General features: G+C 43.7%; 1 protein-coding gene and 1 long non-coding RNA gene across 5 annotated transcripts in view; one reads left to right on the top strand and one right to left on the bottom strand.

The window, feature by feature from the left end:
• Window positions 1-929: 929 nt before the first annotated feature.
• kmt2cb (lysine (K)-specific methyltransferase 2Cb) overlaps window positions 930-17,140 on the top strand; it is a 97,164-nt gene continuing 80,953 nt past the window's right edge. For 3 of the 4 annotated variants that reach the window (XM_063219658.1, XM_063219657.1, XM_063219655.1), the window contains exons 1-2: window positions 931-1,755; window positions 12,666-12,848. In XM_063219658.1, the coding sequence (XP_063075728.1) occupies window positions 12,667-12,848 (182 nt within the window). In that variant the 5' untranslated portion in view covers window positions 931-1,755; window position 12,666. Of the gene's footprint in view, window positions 1,756-12,665; window positions 12,849-17,140 lie in introns of all 4 variants that reach the window. The other variant, XM_063219656.1, reaches the window with a different exon arrangement.
• Window positions 3,938-5,428, bottom strand: LOC134466590 (uncharacterized). Its single transcript, XR_010038339.1, has 3 exons — window positions 5,341-5,428; window positions 4,737-4,819; window positions 3,938-4,162 (listed from the first exon to the last, which is right to left on the bottom strand). It is a non-coding gene; the product is annotated as an uncharacterized LOC134466590 (long non-coding RNA).

The raw sequence follows: 17,140 nt of genomic DNA, 5'->3' as shown, positions 1-17,140 counted from the left end.
CATAATCCAGAACCATAGGATTTGGAAGACATTGAATCTGATAAACCGGATGTAAACACCACATTGTTTGACAGTCAGTTAAATTTCACAAACATCTTTGCATTTTTTATCAAGTAGGTAATGTCAATTATGTTGTCTATTTGGGCTTTTTTGGTGTGGTCACACTGGACTTCTGTTGTCAGAAAAAGGTTACATTTGGCTGAAAAGAAATCACATAGCATTTATTGCAATTTTGTCTAAGTGAAAAGCTGAGATGGATTTTCTACTGAGGTGGAAGGGTTTGGTATAGACTGGGGCAGGCCCATGTCCATTTGCAACTAAATTTAATCACAAGGAAGATTCACAAGTTGCAATTTACTGTCCTTCGTTACCACTATTGCACAATTCATCTGGACCTGGCTGTGCTGACGTGCTTAGCTGCTTTGCCAAAATGTTAGTTTCTGTCAGATGTAGCCTATTTTTTTTTCATATGAAACATTTTCTACATTAGGCATATCCCCATTTGTCCTCCCAACCAGATTTATTACCAGGGCAAATCTGAAGAAATAGTGCTGCTTCAACTTCATTCACAGTGGCTTCCGGTAGGCTATGGTATTATAGATAGGTGCTATTTTTTAAGACTGTTCTCTCAACAAACGTTTTAAACCTGGGCATATTGTTTAAATTCCCTTTGAAAATTAAGATGTGATCAGCCATTGCATAAAGAGGGTTCAGTAACTCCAGAGGGACGCATTATTTACCCTGAAGTCCCGTTCAGCAAGGAGATCCCGGACCAGATATTGGAAGCGCCTCGATAAGCGTCGCCTCACCTGCTGAGTGCTCCAAAATATCCCTCCGCAGGGTCACTGAGTGATTTCCAATTTGACAAATTAGACGAAACAACTTATACCCGTCCATGCAAATTATTGTATTTCTTTTTGGCATGAAATTTGGGTGAATCAGTAGGAGAAACATAGTCACAATCTTTACGCGGTTCGCGATGTTTGTTAGGTACTATTTGCTAGAGATGAAGCCCATTGAGTGGTAGTGTGGCCATACTCAAACATGGCTACGACAGAGAGTGGGCAACAACTTTAATATTTGTATTTATATGGGAACAAAGTATCCCAGTTATGCTCTTGCAAAATAGTGGAAATGAGTAATTGAATCGGTATATGAGGATTATTTGTTTCTTTTTTCACTCCGTGCTCTAATTCGGGCGATTTTCCTAAAACTATTTTTACGGGGAATTGTAGCTAGCCTGCTCCAAAGCTGTGGAGAACCAAGCTGGATAGCAAGCTTGCTAGCTAATCGAATGTGGTGATCATTTTGCTCGCTCTCTTATTCATTTTTGTCTCCGGACATTCTTTTTGCATTGGGGATTCATCGGCGGATTGTTGTTTCGACTGGTTGCCGTGTTTTCCCCTGTACTGGAGCATTTATGGATGAGTAAAATTCTGCCGTTTCTGCTTTGCGATGTGGGATGAAGAGGATAAAGGAAAGTGATCTTTGGAAATTTCGGGGGGAAGGAGTGGGCTTCGCTGCTGGATATTATTTAATGGATTTTCTACGATAGTTGGAGTACAACTGAAAACCTTCGATTTGCATAGCCCACTGCATCGGCTGATAGGCTACCCGCTCCTTATTCTTTCACTGGATAGCTAGTGGTCTAGCCCCAACCCCCAAGCCATCGAAAACTAAACAAAGTACTGTATGTCACATATATGACATTCATTGTCATGAGGGAAATAACTCAAAGCTGATCGGGTTGGAAAGGTAAGTTTACGAAGCTTTAACGGTTTATGCATTCCCTATGTATTTCTCCCAGTAACCCAATCCTACGTGTCTATGGCAAGCGCTTTTTAATGCCGCCGCTGCATAGCGTTTCCCTACCAATCTCACACGTCATCGGTCAGTTTTATTCTGTGTCGCCCTCGTAATCATAGACGGGGCTGACGGTAAATAGTCTGGTTGTTGTTTATTTTTTCGAGTAAAGGCACAATTTAATGAGTGTATAACGTGACCAAATGCACATGTTCTGTAATAAGGTCCAATATATATCTGACCACATGGGGAACGTTATTTTCCTGAGTCGTTGCTCCGGTTTGTTGTTGCTTGCCTAATGTAACGATACGATTTGCAAGTAACATTGTTTCCGAATGTTGTTACAGCAGCAGCAGTTACAGTAGGCATATACATTGTATCTTTTAGTGGATGTCATTTAACATATGGCTACAAGTCAGAATAGAAAAAAAGTCAGTGCCCACTACATTGAACAATGGACGTAACATTTGTAGCTTGAAGACCCAGACAGCACACTTACGTCTTGCCAACGTTGGCAAGATGCTTTTTGCCCGATGTAAAATACATCGGCACGACGTCTTTGAAAGGACCGTTTGCTCATCGGCAAGATGTTGGGCAGACGTCGGCAAATAGGCGACAGGCGATGGAGAGCCAACGTTATGCCGATATAATTATTTATAGTCCTACCATGAGCCGACGGTTGCCCGCCTTATATCCGCTCATGAGCCAATGTTTAACCGATTTAATTACGACTTAATTACGACCTACTCGACGTACCCCATCTGCGCGAGGAAAGCATCCGGACGTCTCGAGGAACAGCTGATTTTAGGTTGCAGTTATGAAACTAGCATGTCAGAAAATCACCTAGCATGCCAGAAAATCAGCTCTTTCCATAAACAAAAAGACGTCTGAATGTTCTCACCGCTGCAGTGGAATTCCGCCTTATTTGAGGTCTTCCTGCTTCACCATATGCCTCACCAATGAAAACACAAGAAATCATAGACGTTTTTCCATTTATTTTTTTCCACAATTAAGCAAAATGTCCATCGTTGAATCATTCCTGCAGGAGAAAAAAAAATCTGTGAACATGGGCTGGATGTGAAAATCACCCTTTACATGAGAACATACCCTACAATTTAGGCTATGACTTTGACATGTCAAAAGTTTACAACTATTTATTGAGAACAGTTTTTGTAAGCAGGATTTCACCATCTACTGTATGTAGCCTAAAGCGGCGTACACACACAAAGCTAGCATTTCGCTTGCTCGCCTACTCGCCACTCTTTCATGGAACGTTCGCTGAAGGTTCCCGCGGATTTAACTGCCAATGGACAGCCGAGAAGTACCGAACTCTGCATTCCAATTGGTTACTCGCTTACTCGCCTCGCTCGAAGATAAAATATTTTCAACTCGGAATCCGCCCACATCGCATCGCTTGTACAGTACTCGCCTACTCTCCTGCGAGTCTCGCTGGGACACATTGACATTCTATTGAGTTCATTCGCTGAGCGAGTAACTAGCAGCGACGTGTGTGTACGGCCCTTAAGTCCTGCCTGTGGATGAAAAGTCTATCATCTATATTGACCCTTTTAATTTAAAAGTGTACTCGCTACTCTGTGGTATTTTTTTATATAGTCATGGTTAAGTGGGGCAATCATTGGTAAGCGGTTAGGGTGTCCTGTAGCCCAGGGCTGAACAACCCAAAGGTTGCTGGTTCATCTCCCAGCCCGCCAGGTATGTGGAGGGAGTAATTAACCAGTGCTCTCTCCTCCATCCTCCATGACTGAGGTACCCCAAGCATGGTACCTTCCCGCCACACTGCAACATACTGCTCCCTTGGGATGCCAATGTAGGCTGCACCCTTGCACAGGTGAGGCATAAAATGCAATTTCGTTGTGTGCAGTGTATACTTGTGTGCTGTGTCACAATGGCAAAGGTGGGCTTTCACTTATATACACCTAGAGATTTTTTCCCCTGAGTCCAATGTTTTTAAACAGTTGAAACATGAACATTTCCAGTCAATATTTACAATGGAATAGCAGACCTCTGTGTCATATTCCCAAGGAATGGTAGCATCACATCTGCTGTGCTGTGCTGAGTCAAAGTAATTCATAAGCCTACTGGTTGTGTTTTCCCTGCCCATTCACTACTTTGATGACCTGCAATTTATTCAGATGTGTTCTACAACTTTTTGATGAAACTTACATTTTACATTTGATACCACAAACTAGGCTTACTTGTTGTGCTGTGTGGATTTTTTTTTAGCAGGGATCTCACTTACCAATCAGCATGTTTTCCTCTTGTTACCAGTATCAGTCTGAACCTGGCTGGCCACCTGTGCACTTAACCATATGTGAACTCTGAGGGCAAGTGTAGAAGCCTGGCAAATAAAGACAGGAATAAGTCGGTCTCAGTATCACTGCGCAACTACATTCACAATGTAATATGTTGGTTTAGTTGATTTCTGTCCATCACAATTTAATATTATGGTTTACATTTAGGCATATAACTTTCACAATACCATATTAGTTACATTTAGCTAGCTAGTGTCCTATTTGGTAAGGACATGGTACAAGTGATGTAGGCTGTACAGCAGGGGTGGGCAACTTTCATTGTAAGGTGGGCCAACATTTTTAATTACCACAACCACATCACCACGCACTTGAGAGAATTTACAAAAGGATACTTCACTTTTTGTTTATTTATACCGGAATGCTTACACTATTGATTTATAGGGGGTTAAAAACTGTCCTTTTTCTCTTTTTTTTTAAAGTGAGAAGTTGGGCTGCATGTGGCGCCCGAGCCTCCAGTTGCCCATCCCTGCTGTACAGTATCCTAACAGAAAGGCTCTCATAGTATTTCAAATAATGATCTATATAAAAACTGGTTATAATAGGTACAGTGCAGCATAAACAGGGTTGAGGGGGTGGTTTATTTTATTTCGTTGTACCTACCGAGTAGTTTAGCCAATGTCTGTGTGACACGTTCATGCAGCCACCTCCACAGCATCCTCTTCACAACCGCAGGGGCAAAACACCTGAAAACATAATAATGTAATCCTTTTTCAGTCCAAGATATAGACTAGAAAATGAGTGACAGCATCACAAACAGTTTGTATGCAAGTGTAGTGGACCCCCCATTTTTGTCTTTTTCTTATTCCCTTATTCTCATTCCCTGTCTTTTTGTTGTCCAGTCAGAAGTTGTCTTTTACAGTTTAATTATGCTGTTGCACGTTTTCGCCAATAGATGGCATCATAGGACCAGCAATGAGTGCAGAGACTCTCTGGTGCAGTAGCCAGTGACTTCGGCTTTGGTCACATAAGAAGAACGAAACGTGGAAGTGACAGGCTTTGTTATGATACAGAAGGCAGCGGTGTCAGCTGTACAGTTATGCTGAGGAAAATGTAAATAAACAACGAACTCAGCGAAACTCTACACACTTGAGGACCTTATTCATTAAGTGTGCAACATAAGCATTCACGCAATAATACCACCAGGTCACATTTAAGATTTAACTAATAGTATTTTGTTATGGATCTTATGTAGTGATAGACTTACCATTTTTTCTTGTTATGGCATATCTGGCATATTCCCAAGAGAAGGCCGATGTCCCTGTCTGTTGATCTGATTTTGACTTGTGGTTGGCTGTGAAAACGAGAGCAACACATTGCAGTGAAGGCTACTTACTTATAGTAAGGGCTATGAATGTGATGCAATATTATTTTATCTCACTTCACGTGGTGTGTGTTTCCTGTGCATTGCAAGTTCATCAAAGAAAATCGTTGTGTTACATACCGTAGCCTATTTTGTAATGTCCTTTCAACCAGTCATCATGGGCTAGACAAGAATCAACAGCCCGACTCCAGCAGGAAACTTGATTACGGGAGCAGTATGCCTACATTTGTATTACAATAGAAAACGCTGTTAGACTACACACGACCTACATACAATGTGACATCTCAAACTATAACTTATAAAACCAAACAAAAACTCACCTGGTTGCTGGGTACGTTTGACACGTTAGCTAACTTGCTAACGGTAAGAAAAAGTGAAGTCGGATATCGATTAGAAACTCGATGAGGAGGTCATTCGAGACAGCATGACAGGTGAAGAGATTTATTTCAGCAACCTAATTTAATGTTTAATCAAGCCTGACTTGTAATGCTGAAACCTACATTTCAACAGAAATAATGGTAATGCCTAACTAAAAACGATTGCGGTGGCTAATACTACTGCTGCGACGTTCAGTAAAGTAAACGGAAAATGTTCGTTCCCTTGACAACTGAAATAATTTCAAACAGAGCTCGCGCTGCTCAGGTTGCAAGCAAGCAGGCGCTGGCTTTTGGTTTTGGGGTCTTCAAATGATCTGCAAAGCGTCGCGTTGCCGATGGTCGGGGTTAGGTTGGCAAACCATCGGCAAACTGTGTTTGGGACATTGTCAGATGATGGTCGGTGTTAAGTTGGCAAAGCATCGGGAGGAAACATTAGGAAATTGCTCGGTAAAACGTTGCGTTGCCGATGGTTGGGGTTATGTTGGCAAACCATTGGCAAACCATCGGAAGGGAACTGCAGGGAATTGATCGGCAAAGCGTCGTACTGCCGATGTTGGGGTTAAGTTGGCAAACCATCGGCAAACCATGGCAGGAAACCGTCTTTTCTGCCGCTATTTTGCCGATCTAAAACCAACCTAATTGACATGACGATTATAAGGCAAAAAAGGCCTCGACGTTTTCCCGATGTCGCCGCCCAATAGCCAACGTCGGCAAGACGCTTCGTGCTGTCTGGGGACTTGCTTGAAAATCATTGTCTATATAGCCGACGTACATTTCGGAAGGCATTTCTTCTCATTTACTTGATTGCACATAAAGACGTCGTGGCTTTTGCAAATAGTTAGCTAGTTTTGTGGTCACCATCCTCGAAGTTAACGCTGTTTCGAAGCGAAACAATGATTTGTGGACAGCGGCAACATCGTGTCGAGCTGTCTGTCCTCCACTACTACAGGCCATTTGTCTGTTTTGTGGAATGTTGTTATAATAGAATTTCATTCTAGCTAAGGATCTCGAATAGGCTAGTTGCACGTCGCCTTTCGAGAGAATTTGAACAAAGGCAAAAGCAGGCTTTCTCATGCTCTCCAAGTGAATCCATAGCCTACCTGTCTTTGTGCTCTCTTGTTTAACAAAAGATACCAATTGTTGCCACACTCAGGCTATGTACAAAAGTTAGTCCTTTTAGATAAATCAATTGAAGTGTGTGTCATATTTCTACAACACGTCTAACGTTTTAGAATGCTCAGAGGCAGATGGTTTGTATGGGTTGATGCAGAGCCAGGGAGGGAGTCTTCTGGTTCATGTCCATTAAACTTGAACTGGGCTGATGGTGATGGATGTGTGGACCATACAAAGCTTAGAGAAATGCTTCTTTAAGTATTTAAGGTTACTGTCATGTAGGCTAGGAGATTGTGGCATCCTCACGTCTTACATTTGTGTCAGTAAATGAATGGTGTATGGTGTTGATGTGGTTGTGCTCCTCACTGAAAACACTTTGCACAAACTGGCACATTCACGTTCTACAAAGCACTGGTTACTCAGTGTGCAAACATACATATCCTCAGTTATTCTATGAAACAGCTTTTTAGTTCAACTGATTTGACACCTAACCTGCACCACAGTTGCATGAATGAGGTTACCATATGAGGAGTTTGAATATAAATGGTTTCTCATGCTGTAGACTGGAGTACAAGATTATTGGCAACCATTAGAGTATTTTCTTGCAAAATGAATGTAATTGGTCAGTATTATGGCTCTATGATTGTATAATGTTGATAAACGACTTAGTTGTGGTGCAGTCCTTCATCTGACAAAATTAAGAACTCTGAGAGTTAGTCTTGAAACCACACACATATGGAAGTACAGTAGAATAATGTATGTGTTGTTCATAGTAACTTCTGATCATTGTTGATATTATAATTAACATCCGGTCCGCTCAACTTCACGCCCTATGGCTGGTCCAGCTAATTTCTTGGGATGCTAAGGCAAGGGGTCCTGTGGGTGCTGACAGTCAGACTCTGATATCATATTTGTTCAAACATTGTAGGCCCTACACACGGTGGTATAACTCTGGGAAGCTGCTGGAACAGATTTAAATCATGCTATTGGATAGTACAATGCCATTTTGTACAACAGTGGACATTGTGCTAACTGCCTCATCTCCAGTAGGGCCTACTTCATACCCTTGTTCCTAGTAGGCTATGTGAATGTTGCTAAATAGTCTGTTTGACAGACAGGTCTATGGTAACTCTGCACGGACTTGTGAAATACACAGGTGACTCCCCCAGTATATCTGGAAATGACTTTACTACTTAATGCGCACCCAAATTAATAATGTTGTGTTTACTTGGGAAACCACCCCCCATTGACAGCTGTTTTAATTAGTTTGCCCTGTTCCATCATTAAATGGAAGGTAAATATTTTTATACGGTGTCAGTCCAGCTGTTTAATGTACACTAATTCCTGTCGGTTTCCATGGTTTCCAAGATGACAAGCTGTTACTCCATAACCCTGTGAAATTTGCTATAATATATCATAACACTGCGTCTGTAATATTGACTGGATGACATGAGTTGTCAATTTCAAAACAAATATGGGAAAGCCAGCTACTCAGTTGATAGTGTATAACCACCTGTGACACAACAGATAATCCAACATCAGTGGAAGAGCAGATGTAGCTTGTTTTTGTTTGTTTTCCTTTGGTAAACATAATATAAACACAACTATGTAAACAGTAAACATAATTACGTTATTTGAGGGTGGGCATTTCAGTGTAGACTTTTAATTGACAATCTCGATTCAACATGGCAAACATCGCTTATCAGGTACATACTGGTCATGTGCCTTCTAGTTGTTTACCCAAGGGAAGCTACAAAAGCTGCTGATCCCAGGAAGTCATCATCCCATTGGCAGCAGGCCTGTCAGCTGAGCTGAAAGGACAGGTTGGCATTGCAGACAGGTTTCATAGAGGGTCTTCTTGACATGGAGCTTCACCCTTGTGCCCATGTAATTGGAAATGATCTTAACTTCCATTCCACGTATGTGAGTGTTCTGAACCACTGGGTGTTCCATAGCGTAGCAAAATGGAGGAGTGCTGCACCACTAGATGTTGGAATAGGCCTCTCCATCCATTGTGGGGTGGATTTCTTCTGCAGAGCTGGAGAACAATAGGGGAGTAGACTAAAAGGCAAAGGACAAATGGCTGTAGTGAAGACTGGAGGATTCCAGTTGCTCAAGTAAGACAGTGGGAGATAATAAGCTATCTGAGACATTCAAGTGATTGGTCAGATGTCTGAGGCATCACTTGTACTGTCAGTTATACCATCAATGCCTTGACATGATGGATTAAATGCCGTAGACGTAGAGTAATCTGTTGGGTTGCCAAATCTTGCATACATTTTTTGCTTCATCATGAGTCACCTCAGAGAAGCAACGTTCCACCCACTAGTTTGAGACTGCAGACTTATGCGTAAAATTGCTGAATGGTTTGAAGATTCTAATAAACACTCTGTGTTTGAAGACACCCCGAAGCCTAAAATGTTTGATTTGTCATGAGGTTCTCGTTTTGAAGTCAAAAGTTTGGTTCACTGTTCAGAGGATAAGGAAAACTAAACTCCTTGACCCCATCTACATGCCTACATTGAAACTGTATACAGACCCTGCCGTGGCTCAAAATTACTCCGGCGACCCGGGTTCGATTCTGGCCCGAGGTAATTTCCCGATCCTTCCCCATCTCTCTCCCCACTCATTTCCTGTCCGTCTCACTGTCCTATCTTAGTAATAAAGGTGTAAAAAGCCAAACTAATCTGTATACATACAGTAGACACACATGACATAGGAAATAAGCTGTCAGTGGGTGCTGTCCAAGGTGTCTTCAGTGAAAGACGCAGTGTAGACCATTAACCTTGTTGGTGAATAGTTTTGGCCCTTTGCCAGTGTAACACGTGTACACTCACAACTGTGTGAAGCTTTCATGTAGTATACATCAAATAAAACAATTTGATACTATTTCCACATGATGTTTTGTACCTGGACTGGACTGATCATCATAATGAATCATAAGAAAGTGGTACTATTGCCCATGCAATTGTGATTGTCATTAGGGCAGGTGTGGGATGGAGCAATTGCTTTGCCACTTTGATTTTCCTCCTTGAGACAGTTGCTCAAATGCCAGGCATGGTAATCATGAGATTATGGGAGTTTGTGTAGATGCCTGGTCTAACTTTAGTATTGAAAAGAAAATAAAGGTCCGCAGCACTGTAAATGCTCCCAGAAGATTTATTGGCACGACGTTTCGGACTCAATGTCCTTCATCAAAGTGGTTGCACTTTGATGAAGGACATTGAGTCCGAAACGTCGTGCCAATAAATCTTCTGGGAGCATTTACAGTGTTGCGGACCTTTATTTTCTTTTCAGTTATCTTACGTTTGGTCCAGCACCTGTGCCACTGATGTGCGCGCATTCTTTGACTTTCTGACTAACTTTGGTCTTATTAATAATAATAATAATAATAATAATAATTGTATTTGTATAGCACTGTGTCATACAAGGCATGTAACTCAAAGTGCTTAACAAATGGGAAAAAACATTGTTAGAGATAGATTTTAGAGGAGAGGCAGAAAAAGCAGGAAGGCAGAGGAAGAAGAGATAGACAGAGAATGTAGAGTCATAAGGTCAACGTAGGTTAGGACCAGGATTCTTAGATGTGTAAGGTCCATAGTGGCTGGGCCTATCATAAGTCATAGATAGTCACACAGAGATTGGGCGCTCAGGTGCGGCCCCTGGTGGCATCAGGGGTGAGGAAAAACTCCCTTTCGCTTGATTCATAGTTTGTGAGGGGAAAAAAAAAAGCTCAGTGAGGTCTGAGAAAAAAGACCCCCTGTAGTCAGGAAGAAACCTCAGGCAGAGACCAGCGGCCACCTAGGGGAGCCCCCTGCCAGGGCTGGATTGCGAGTAGTAAGGGCGCTGCGGCGGCTGGGACACTATGACGCCTTGGCAGCTAGGAGTTGGCAAGGATGAAGAGGTGGGTCTTCAGCTGCTTCTTAAAGGAGTCGACGGAGGTGGCTGATCGGATCTCGATGGGGAGGGCGTTCCATCTCTTGGGCGCATAGCAGGCAAATGCGGCGTCGCCGATCTTCTTCTGCGGGGGGGTGGGGGTCCTTAGCAGCTTGGCATCAGTGGACCTGAGAGCTCGAGCAGGGGCATAAAAAGAGAGCATGTCTGAGATATAGCTAGGGGCAAGTCCATTTAATGCTTTAAATACTGTGAGCAGAATCTTAAAGTCGATTCTGTATGAGACAGGTAACCAGTGCAGGTCTGCCAAGACAGGAGAGATGTGCTCTCTCATTCTGGTTCTTGTTAGGATTCTTGCCGCAGAATTTTGAATGAGTTGCAATTTGTCAATTAATTTTTTTGGGAGACCAGAGAAGAGAGCATTGCAGTAGTCTATCCTACTGGTGACAAAGGCATGAATAAGTTTCTCAGCGTCTTGTCGGGGGGCCAAGCCGCGCACTTTGTTGACATTTCTAAGATGGAAAAAAGCAGATTTTGTTATCTTGTTGATGTGAGGCTCAAAGCTCAAATCCGAGTCTATGACCACACCTAGGCTAGTAACCTTATCTTTAATGTGTATGCTTAGGTCACCTAGGCTTGAGTGGAGTTTTGCACGTTTTTTCTTAGGCCCAATGAGCAACACTTCAGTTTTTTGCCATCAAGAACTGTGTTGCTAATGCTGTACAGGTACGGGTAGCGTCTTCTGCATTTTTTCCACAGGCAGAACAATTCATAACATTCAGGCATAGGTTTTGTGATGCCCATGATCATTGTGTCACTGTGCAAATAATTGAGATGGCATTAATCAAAATATGCTCTATGGCCATTTGCATTGCCGGGCTAGCAGTAGTAATTCAGCACATGCACACAGTCCCTGGGCAGAGTCAGGAGTTGGGGCTCGATTAGTGTTCTTCCCGACCTTCTTTAGTACAGTAATCACTTCATCTGTACACAAAACGAACTGAGCAACCATGCACAGAGATGCTTTCATAATTCTATAGGGTGTGAATTGTGGTAGTATAATAACTGTGTCAGTGTGTGTTATGGAGAGGTTTTTTAAACATCATGGACACTGGCATATGACGACAGCAGGTGCAGTTGAGGTTGAAGCACTGATATTGACGAACTTGGTGGTGATTGAAAAACAACAACCAGACTATTTTGTCGGCAGGATATTCAGTACATTGCGTTTATCAGGACTATGTTATATACAGAATATCAAGGACAAGTAACTAGTGTAATTAAATGTTACATGTGGTGACGTTAAATAACGGTTTGGCTATGTAACCCCTTTTTTTAGAATAACAGTAAGTTGTAATATGATTACCGAAAAGACATTTGAATATAGAGTAAATCATGCTGACTGTTGGATTAGCTATTTGTGAAGACCTTTTTAGTTGTTAATTTCATCCTTAGGATAATAGGAAACCTTAATTGCAGTACATGACACAAATGGGTCGAATTTGGTGTGTGGACTAAGAATCATGCATCACCTCTCTCACCTGCAGTACACACAAACATTGGCTCACCCCAACACACGTCAATCCCACTGCTGTAGAACATGGCCAGAATTTATTAGGAAGGGCATGACCTGTGCCCATATACAGATGACCCCTTAAGCCACTACTTTTAGGAAGTGTCTCAGCTGAATTATAAAATTGTTTTAGTTGTAAATGTAAAACTCGAGCAAAGTTTGTTACACCTACTTACACCATGTTCAGTAATAATTACAGTGTTTGTATTTTGAATGACCCCATGTTGTGTGTGTGTCTCTCTCTGTTCTAGAATGTCATCAGAGGATAAGAGTCTGGACACCTCTGACAAAGGACCATCTCCGCCTCCTGGCAGCACGGGGGCCACACCCACAGGAAGTCCGGCCTCCACTGACAGACGCCCCCGGGGACGTCCACGCAAAGATGCAGTGTCCACAGCCCCCCTGCCTGGCCCTGCATCCAAGTCCAAGAAAAAGTACATTTATTATTTGTTTTATTCTTTGCTTTCCCACACACTGGCCCACACAATGGTATGACATAAGGAAACATGGTGAGGGTAAAGGTTATGGTTTGGATACCTTCTATTCACATGGGGGTTAAGTCCAGGATGAAATCGCTGTCATCATTTGTTTGTGATGAACAGCCCCCTTTCTGTCACAAAATGTGGAACTTGATAGCAGAGACAAGGCCTTTAGATCACCGTTTTTTTCCCCGATCATCAAGGCTCTGCCACCTCTCACACCTGCAGGTGTGTACAGTACAAGGTCATAAGGTCAGCGCAGTGATGTCAAATTTGAGTACTATGGAAATATGCAGATGGTTAAAGCAGCATGATTAAAAGGTGTTGTCTGCGTTTTGTCACATCTTGGTGATGTAGAGCTCATGGGAAGCACAGATGTGTCTTGGCTTAGCTGGACCTTGTCAGCATAACAGGTGCAGTTCCAGTTCCGCTCAGAAAGAGATGCTAAAGGGTATGCTTGTGGAAGAAAAAGAAAAAAAAATGGTGCCTGAAAACTGGTGTTAAGATTTTTTTTTTTCGAAAATAAAGAGAGTTATCAGACGAAGAGCGTGAATAAAAGACTGAAGGTGCTTTTGGAATAAGATTGGCTGAGGTGAAATTGGCGAGTGTGGAAATCCATTCCAGTACTCCAGCTCCAGTTTTTAGTAGTGTCTTTCAGACCGGGAACTACTTATCACAACAGCTTTTTTTTTCCTTCCCTCTATGGTGGGATCATGGGGATAAGTTATAGTGCACTGGGGTTGGGGGGTTGGGTGCCCAACAACAACCTGAAAGGTTTTGTTCTGCTGTGGATTGCCTGTATTTCACTAACAACTGTGGCCAAGGGGCCTTGCTCATTTAAAAAGTAGTATTCGAAAAATACTGGTGTCATATGTGTCATATAAACACCTCCACAAATAACAACAAACCGAGTGGTTTGCTTGCCAATGACCAGTTTTCAAACTGAATTTCTGAAATGGCAAGAGAATTTCTATGCCTGCAGTCACGATATAGGTGGTGGCATTTTTAATGACTCAGGTAGCAGTTAAGCTGCCAATGTATTGAGAATTGCAGAGTTGTGGTCTGGAAGCGTGACGTACAGTACACCAAGGCTACATACAGAGACATGCCGACAGTATGCACTCAGCTATGTAGGTTATTTGTTACAATTACTGTTTTTAAGGTCAGACAAAAACTGTATGCAGCTTATACATTTTAAAGCTTTGTACTGAGAATACGTTTACCAATCATCTGCTGGCGTCCACAGCAGTGGGTGGAGTTAGTCGACCCCAGAGCAGACGAGGCACATGAGGCCAGAGATTGGCTGCTGGTGTGGGAGTCTGTTGGAGTGAGGCTCCATGGTGCGCCTCTAACCACCAAACCTCTATCCAGACGCGACAAGGGATCGTCTGAGAAGAGTTATACATTTTTAATCCACTGTCTACTACGCACCATCACAGACAGCATTTCCCTTTTTTTGGAATCGTGCAAATGCATGCTGGAATTACATTTAAATTCTCTTTACTTGAGGATTGAATGTACAGTGTCATTTTTTTTACATGTAAGATTGATTTAAATTACATGTCAGTTTATTGATATGTCTATATCAAGCTTGTCCGTGATAAATAACTGGTTGTATTTGTCCAATAGAGGGATGTCGTCTGAGGCTATTGGGTCAGCGCTGGGTGTTTGCCTTGGCTGAGAGTTTAGTGTCTAGTCGGGCCTGTTTGCGTCTGGCAGTCTCTTACTTGATCTACATTACTATGATGTTAGAAAGTTAATGCTGGAAGCATGCAAGCCACGGACCTCTTGGTGCATTTTGTAAGCAAAGACTTGGTCAAACAAAAAAGAAATAATGACCACTATTCCTGTCAGTTTGACTCTTTTCTTCAGACCTTTTTTCTCCAGTCATCGTAATGCCTTTCTCTCTCAGCCACGATTACAGGAGGCTGGCCCATTTTCCTGGGCTGGGCCTCAGTTATCTGCTGAAGGAAGTCATTTTGAGGGAGGGGTGAGCTCGAATCAGGCAGATTGGGATTGTTGTCTCCAGTGGCATCAATAATTACCCCTCCCTCCTCGCTACTACTATGCCACCCCACACTCAGCCCCCGCCGCCCACACCCGCCACCCCCCACCCCCCTCTCCCCCAAAGGCCTGTTTGTTCTCGCCCACCTTGGGTGTACTCTCCACCCAGCCAACCAACTTGTGGATGTGGCTGTTTAATTTGTATCTTTACAATTATCACCTTGATGAAGCGATACTATGATGGGGCTGGGGACCTCCCCTTCGGGATTCCTGTCATTAGTGGAATTTTTACCCCCAAACTGTGTGTGTGTGTGTGTGTGCACGGTGTGTGTGCGCGCTGGCACGTGTGCAAATGTGTTTTTGTGTGTGTCTCTGTGTGTGTGTGTGTGTGTGTGTGTGTGTGTGTGTGTGTGTGTGTGTGTGTGTGTGTGTGTGTGTGTGTGTGTGTGTGTGTGTGTGTGTGTGTGTGTGTGTGTGTGTGTGTGTGTGTGTGTGTGTGTGTTTGTGTGCTTCTATAGGTGTGTGTGTGTGTGTGTGTGTGTGTGTGTGTGTGTGTGTGTGTGTGTGTGTGTGTGGATAGGTGAATGGCGGTGGGATGTTTCATGTGGTAGTGGTGTTGCTTGTGTCGTCTTGTCATCTGACTTCCATTGTGTCATTGAAACCTCCATGTGTGAACCACAGAGGTTTTTGAGTTAGGCCGATAAAATGCGAAGCCTCCGTGGTTTCCTGCGCTGTGCCGTCTGGTTCTCAGTCCTCAAACAGAGGAAATCATTTTGCCCTGTCACGGTAACTAACAGTCATGCGTCACTTGCATCACACAGTCATTTTTTAAGGGCTTTTTTGCCTTTATTCGATAGGACAGTTGGAGATGGTGACAGGAAGTGAGTGGGAGAGAGAGAGATGGGGGAGGATCGGCAAATGACCCGGGCCGGAATCGAACCCAGGTCGCCGGCGTAGTGACCCAGTGCCCTACCGTCAGGCCACAACAGGGGCCATCACACAGTCTTGAGTGGCAGGGCATCCTGCTGTTACCTCCTCAGACACTGTATAGCCAGCAGGGCTCTAAATTAACAACCACAAACCGGCCAAATGCTGGTGAGAATTCAGTTTGACTGGTAGAAAAGAGAAACTTACTAGCCACTTTGACCCATTAGGGAGTGTGTGTGGCTTGTGAGATTACCATCTACGTGCTAGCCATTTTGGCTGGTGATGAATTTTTTTTAATTTAGTCCCCTTATAGCAAGCCATTGGCTCAAGGGGTCCGAGCGCCTAGGCCTGGTGCAGAAGGCTAAGTCACATGTAGCGCTGAGTGCGTGCAGTGCTGAAAGGAGGTTGCTGCCCTCAGCGGCCCTCTTGCTCCTGCTGAACGCTAGCTGTCAGTCACCGGCGCAAAGCTGCTGAATGAGTGTAGTAGGGGGAGGAAAGAAAGAGGGAGAAGGAGGGAGGGAGAGCAAGAAAAAATGGAGGGAGCAGCAGCAGCAGCAGCAGCAGCAGCAGCAGAGGCCACAGCAGGAGGGGGCGAGAGGCAGCCATGTGAGGGGCCCGCGGGGCTGCGCGGTGGGCGGTGGACATTTGAGTTGGCGTAGCAGCCCTCCCGACCCAGCCAGAGATCACAAATCAAAATAAACCCACTGTGGTGGTAGGCCTGCTGTTCGCCAGTTAGCTAAGCTAGCCAGCGTAAGACGGCTCTCTCCTCTATCCCTGTCTCGACACACAGACACACACACACACATGCACATGTGTGCATGCGTACACACACACACACACACACACACACACACACACACACACACACACACACACACACACACACACACACACACACACACACACACACACACACTAACGGAGACAACCCCTTGGCATTGTGCTGTCAGCTCAGGGCCAAACCTGCTTCTGGGCGCTCTGCACTGTAACCCCAAGGTCTCCTATGCATGACTGGGCATGCACTTAAGTAGTTAGTCTATCTGGGTGATCATTTTGGTTGATGGGTAAGAGTTGTTGGATGCATTGGTTTGTGGATCATGTTGTCATATCTCCCTGCTTTCATGCTGCACACTCGCTGGCACTCCAGGAGGCAGCACTGTGCAAAAGGCCTTGCTGTGCTCTTCAGTGACTGCAGTCAGCCTCCAAGCAGGCCTGGACTGGCCATCTGGCAAAGTGGGCATTTCCCGGTGGGTCCCTCACCCTCGTGGGCCCCTATTTTCAGAAATGTTTTAAAAAATAATAATAATAAATAATTT

The sequence above is a fragment of the Engraulis encrasicolus genome, chromosome 16 (genome assembly GCF_034702125.1).
Source record: "Engraulis encrasicolus isolate BLACKSEA-1 chromosome 16, IST_EnEncr_1.0, whole genome shotgun sequence".
In the NCBI taxonomy this organism is placed as follows: Eukaryota; Metazoa; Chordata; class Actinopteri; order Clupeiformes; family Engraulidae; genus Engraulis; species Engraulis encrasicolus.
The sequence above is the reverse complement of the archived record's forward strand: the minus strand, read 5'-3'. Positions and strand labels throughout refer to the sequence as shown.